The 6,000-nt window shown below is 51.0% G+C and overlaps 1 protein-coding gene across 8 annotated transcripts in view; it reads left to right on the top strand.

The window, feature by feature from the left end:
• The window catches only part of LOC110529865 (ena/VASP-like protein), a 70,574-nt gene that overhangs the window by 47,110 nt on the left and 17,464 nt on the right, over positions 1-6,000 (top strand). For 4 of the 8 annotated variants that reach the window (XM_090243325.1, XM_090243324.1, XM_036985383.2 and 1 more), the window contains exons 2-3: positions 1,172-1,340; positions 4,873-5,050. In XM_090243325.1, coding sequence (XP_090099451.1) covers positions 1,172-1,340; positions 4,873-5,050 — 347 coding nt within the window. Of the gene's footprint in view, positions 1-1,171; positions 1,347-4,872; positions 5,051-6,000 lie in introns of all 8 variants that reach the window. The other 4 variants (XM_036985386.2, XM_090243323.1, XM_036985382.2 and 1 more) reach the window with 1 other exon arrangement.

Here is a 6,000-nt window from a genome sequence, read left to right as displayed (position 1 = left end):
AGGTATGATGGTGGTGCATGATGGTGAGGTATGAGGGTGGTATATGATGGTGGTGCATGATGGTGGTGTATGATGGTGGTGTATGATGGTGGTGTATGATGGTGGTGTATGATGGTGGTGCATGATGGTGGTGTATGAGGGTGGTATATGATGGTGGTGCATGATGGTGGTGTATGATGGTGGTGCATGATGGTGGTGTATGATGGTGGTGTATGATGGTGGTGTATGATGGTGGTGTATGATGGTGGTGCATGGTGGTGTATGATGCTGGTGTATGATGGTGAGGTATGATGGTGGTGCATGATGGTGGTGTATGATGGTGAGGTATGATGGTGGTGCATAATGGTGAGGTATGATGGTGAGGTATGATGGTGGTGCATGATGGTGGTGTATGGTGGTGTATGATGGTGGTGCATTATGGTGGTGTATGATGGTGGTGTATGATGGTGGTGTATGATAGTGAGGTATGATGGTGGTGCATGATGGTGAGGTATGATGGTGGTGTATGATGGTGGTATATGATGGTGGTGTATGATGGTGGTGTATGATGGTGGTGCATGGTGGTGTATGATGCTGGTGTATGATGGTGAGGTATGATGGTGGTGTATGATGGTGAGGTATGATGGTGGTGCATGATGGTGAGGTATGATGGTGGTGCATTATGGTGAGGTATGATGGTGGTGTATGATGGTGAGGTATGATGGTGGTGCATGATTGTGGTGTATGATGGTGAGGTATGATGGTGGTGTATGATGATGAGGTATGATGGTGGTGCATGATTGTGGTGTATGATGGTGAGGTATGATGGTGGTGTATGATGATGAGGTATGATGGTGGTGTATGATGGTGGTGTATGATGATGAGGTATGATGGTGGTGTATGATGGTGGTGTATGATGGTGAGGTATGATGGTGGTGTATGATGGTGGTGCTTGATTATGGTGTATGATGGTGAGGTATGATGGTGAGGTATGATGGTGGTGCATGATGGTGGTGTATGATGGTGAGGTATGATGGTGGTGTATGATGGTGGTGCTTGATTATGGTGTATGATGGTGAGGTATGATGGTGTTGTATGATGGTGGTGTATGATGATGGTGTATGATGGTTCAAATTTATCAATTGATTGATTGATAAAGAAATTGACTTATTGTTTCTCTCTTCCCCCTCAGTGAGCAGAGTATCTGCCAGGCACGAGCCTCTGTCATGGTCTATGATGACGGCAGTAAGAAGTGGGTTCCCATCAAGCCAGGTCAGCAGGGCTTCAGCCGCATCAACATCTACCACAACACTGCCAACAACACCTTCCGTGTGGTGGGAGTAAAGTTACAGGACCAGCAGGTAGAGGTACACACACACACACACACTCACAAACACACACACACACACACACTCACAAACACACACACACACACACACACATACACACACACACATTGATCTAAAATGGCCTTGAAGGTAACCATGAACTCTCTCCTCCTTTCCACCTCTCCACATCTCCATCTCACATCTCCATCTCACCCATCTCTCCATCACACCACCTCTCCATCTCTCCACCTCTCCATCTCACCACCTCTCCATCTTACCACCTCTCCATCTCTCTACCTCTCCATCTCTCCATCTCTCCACCTCTCCATCTCTTCACCTCTCCATCTCTCCACCTCTCCATCTCTCCACCTCTCCATCTCTCTACCTCTCCATCTCTCTACCTCTCCATCTCTCTACCTCTCCATCTCTCCATCTCTCTACCTCTCCATCTCACCACCTCTCCATCTCTCTACCTCTCCATCTCTCTACCTCTCCATCTCTCTACCTCTCCACCTCTCTACCTCTCCACCTCTCCATCTCTCTACCTCTCCATCTCTCCATCTCACCACCTCTCCATCTCACCACCTCTCCATATCTCTACCTCTCCACCTCACCACCTCTCCACCTCTCCACCTCGCCACCTCTCCATCTCTCCACCTCTCCATCTCTCTACCTCTCCATCTCTCCATCTCACCACCTCTCCATCTCACCACCTCTCCATCTCTCTACCTCTCCATCTCACCACCTCTCCACCTCTCCACCTCGCCACCTCTCCATCTCACCACCTCTCCATCTCACCACCTCACCACCTCTCTACCTCTCCATCTCTCCATCTCACCAACTCTCCATCTCACCACCTCTCCATCTCTCTACCTCTCCATTCTCCATCTCACCACCTCTCCATCTCACCACCTCTACATCTCTCTACCTCTCCATCTCTCTACCTCTACATCTCTCTACCTCTCCATCTCTCTACCTCTCCATTCTCCATCTCACCACCTCTCCATCTCACCACCTCTCCATCTCTCTACCTCTCCATCTCTCTACCTCTCCATCTCTCTACCTCTACATCTCTCTACCTCTCCATCTCTCTACCTCTCCATTCTCCATCTCACCACCTCTCCATCTCTCTACCTCTCCATCTCTCTACCTCTCCATCTCACCACCTCTCCATCTCTCTACCTCTCCATCTCTCCATCTCTCTACCTCTCCATCTCTCCATCTCTCTACCTCTCCATCTCTCCATCTCTCTACCTCTCCATCTCACCACCTCTCCATCTCTCTACCTCTCCATCTCTCCATCTCTCTACCTCTCCATCTCTCCATCTCACCACCTCTCCATCTCACCACCTCTCCAACTCTCTACCTCTCCATCTCACCACCTCTCCACCTCTCCACCTCGCCACCTCTCCATCTCACCACCTCTCCATCTCACCACCTCACCACCTCTCTACCTCTCCATCTCTCTACCTCTCCACCTCTCTACCTCTCCACCTCTCCATCTCTCCATCTCACCACCTCTCCATCTCACCACCTCTCCATCTCTCTACCTCTCCATCTCACCACCTCTCCACCTCTCCACCTCGCCACCTCTCCATCTCACCACCTCTCCATCTCACCACCTCACCACCTCTCTACCTCTCCATCTCTCCATCTCACCAACTCTCCATCTCTCTACCTCTCCATCTCTCTACCTCTCCATTCTCCATCTCACCACCTCTCCATCTCACCACCTCTCCATCTCTCTAACTCTCCATCTCTCTACCTCTCCATCTCTCTACCTCTCCATCTCTCTACCTCTACATCTCTCTACCTCTCCACCTCTCTACCTCTCCACCTCTCCATCTCTCTACCTCTCCATCTCTCCATCTCACCACCTCTCCATCTCACCACCTCTCCATCTCTCTACCTCTCCACCTCACCACCTCTCCACCTCTCCACCTCGCCACCTCTCCATCTCACCACCTCTCCATCTCACCACCTCACCACCTCTCTACCTCTCCATCTCTCTACCTCTCCACCTCTCTACCTCTCCACCTCTCCATCTCTCTACCTCTCCATCTCTCCATCTCACCACCTCTCCATCTCACCACCTCTCCATCTCTCTACCTCTCCATCTCACCACCTCTCCACCTCTCCACCTCGCCACCTCTCCATCTCACCACCTCTCCATCTCACCACCTCACCACCTCTCTACCTCTCCATCTCTCCATCTCACCAACTCTCCATCTCACCACCTCTCCATCTCTCTACCTCTCCATTCTCCATCTCACCACCTCTCCATCTCACCACCTCTACATCTCTCTACCTCTCCATCTCTCTACCTCTACATCTCTCTACCTCTCCATCTCTCTACCTCTCCATTCTCCATCTCACCACCTCTCCATCTCACCACCTCTCCATCTCTCTACCTCTCCATCTCTCTACCTCTCCATCTCTCTACCTCTACATCTCTCTACCTCTCCATCTCTCTACCTCTCCATTCTCCATCTCACCACCTCTCCATCTCTCTACCTCTCCATCTCTCTACCTCTCCATCTCACCACCTCTCCATCTCTCTACCTCTCCATCTCTCCATCTCTCTACCTCTCCATCTCTCCATCTCTCTACCTCTCCATCTCTCCATCTCTCTACCTCTCCATCTCACCACCTCTCCATCTCTCTACCTCTCCATCTCTCCATCTCTCTACCTCTCCATCTCTCCATCTCACCACCTCTCCATCTCACCACCTCTCCAACTCTCTACCTCTCCATCTCACCACCTCTCCACCTCTCCACCTCGCCACCTCTCCATCTCACCACCTCTCCATCTCACCACCTCACCACCTCTCTACCTCTCCATCTCTCTACCTCTCCACCTCTCTACCTCTCCACCTCTCCATCTCTCCATCTCACCACCTCTCCATCTCACCACCTCTCCATCTCTCTACCTCTCCATCTCACCACCTCTCCACCTCTCCACCTCGCCACCTCTCCATCTCACCACCTCTCCATCTCACCACCTCACCACCTCTCTACCTCTCCATCTCTCCATCTCACCAACTCTCCATCTCTCTACCTCTCCATCTCTCTACCTCTCCATTCTCCATCTCACCACCTCTCCATCTCACCACCTCTCCATCTCTCTACCTCTCCATCTCTCTACCTCTCCATCTCTCTACCTCTACATCTCTCTACCTCTCCATCTCTCTACCTCTCCATTCTCCATCTCACCACCTCTCCATCTCTCTACCTCTCCATCTCTCTACCTCTCCATCTCACCACCTCTCCATCTCTCTACCTCTCCATCTCTCCATCTCTCTACCTCTCCATCTCTCCATCTCTCTACCTCTCCATCTCTCCATCTCTCTACCTCTCCATCTCACCACCTCTCCATCTCTCTACCTCTCCATCTCTCCATCTCTCTACCTCTCCATCTCTCCATCTCTCTACCTCTCCATCTCACCACCTCTCCATCTCTCTACCTCTCCATCTCTCTACCTCTCCATCTCTCCATCTCTCTACCTCTCCATCTCACCACCTCTCCATCTCTCTACCTCTCCATCTCTCCATCTCTCCTCTCTAGGTGGTAATCAACTACTCCATAGTGAAGGGTCTGAAGTATAACCAGGCCACGCCCACCTTCCACCAGTGGCGTGATGCCCGTCAGGTATACGGACTCAACTTCGCCAGCAAGGAGGAGGCTACCACCTTCTCTAATGCCATGCTGTTCGCTCTCAATGTCCTCAGCACTCAGGACGGAGGTGAGAGAGAGAGAGTATGTAAGGGACATGGGGTGTGTGTGTGTGTCCTGGGGTGTGTTCGGGTGTGTGTGTGTGTGTGTAAGGGAGATGGTGTGTGTGTGTGTGCTTGCGTCTACTATTATTAACTTGCAGTTTGGCTGATCAGATGTGTTCTGTTTTTAAACTGTAACATGCTAACGAGATAAAGCCTATGGAGTTTGACACTGACAGATGGACCAGTGTATCTAAGGTCACCAGAGACCGGATTAACAATACTAATGAAGCAGTTTGGCTCACAGACACACACACACACACACACACACCCGCACAAACGCATGCACGCACGCATGCACACACATACACACACACACACACACACACACACATACACACACACACACACACACACAGACATGCACGCTCTCAGGATGCACACAGACACACACACACACACACCCGAACACGCACACACACCCGAACACGCACACACACCCGCACAAACGCATGCATGCACGCATGCACACACATACACACACACACACACACACACATACACACACACACACACACAGACATGCACGCACTCAGGATGCACACAGACACACACAAACATGCACGCACACACACATCGACATGCAAACACACACACACACACACCATACCACACACATAGACACACACACAGGTTCAAACTTATGGGTCTCATAACACATGACTGTCGGTCAGGCAGGCTCTTTGTGTGCTTGGCTGTAAATGTGTGTGAGTGCGTGTGTGTGCGTGTGTGTGTGTGTGTGTGTGTGTGTCTGTGTGTGTGTGTGTGTGTGTGTGTGTGTGTGTGTGTGTGTGTGTGTGTGTGTGTGTAGCCTCTGTGAGTCAAGCCCAGTGTGTGTCTGTGAGGCTCAGGGTGTTAATAGGTCTTTAACCCCAATAGGGGTGACAGTGGGTAACAACAGGCAAAGATCCCTACAGAT

Source organism: Oncorhynchus mykiss, chromosome 8 (assembly GCF_057628025.1).
Source record: "Oncorhynchus mykiss isolate SJ-2025 chromosome 8, ASM5762802v1, whole genome shotgun sequence".
NCBI classification, from domain to species: Eukaryota; Metazoa; Chordata; class Actinopteri; order Salmoniformes; family Salmonidae; genus Oncorhynchus; species Oncorhynchus mykiss.
The sequence above is the reverse complement of the archived record's forward strand: the minus strand, read 5'-3'. Positions and strand labels throughout refer to the sequence as shown.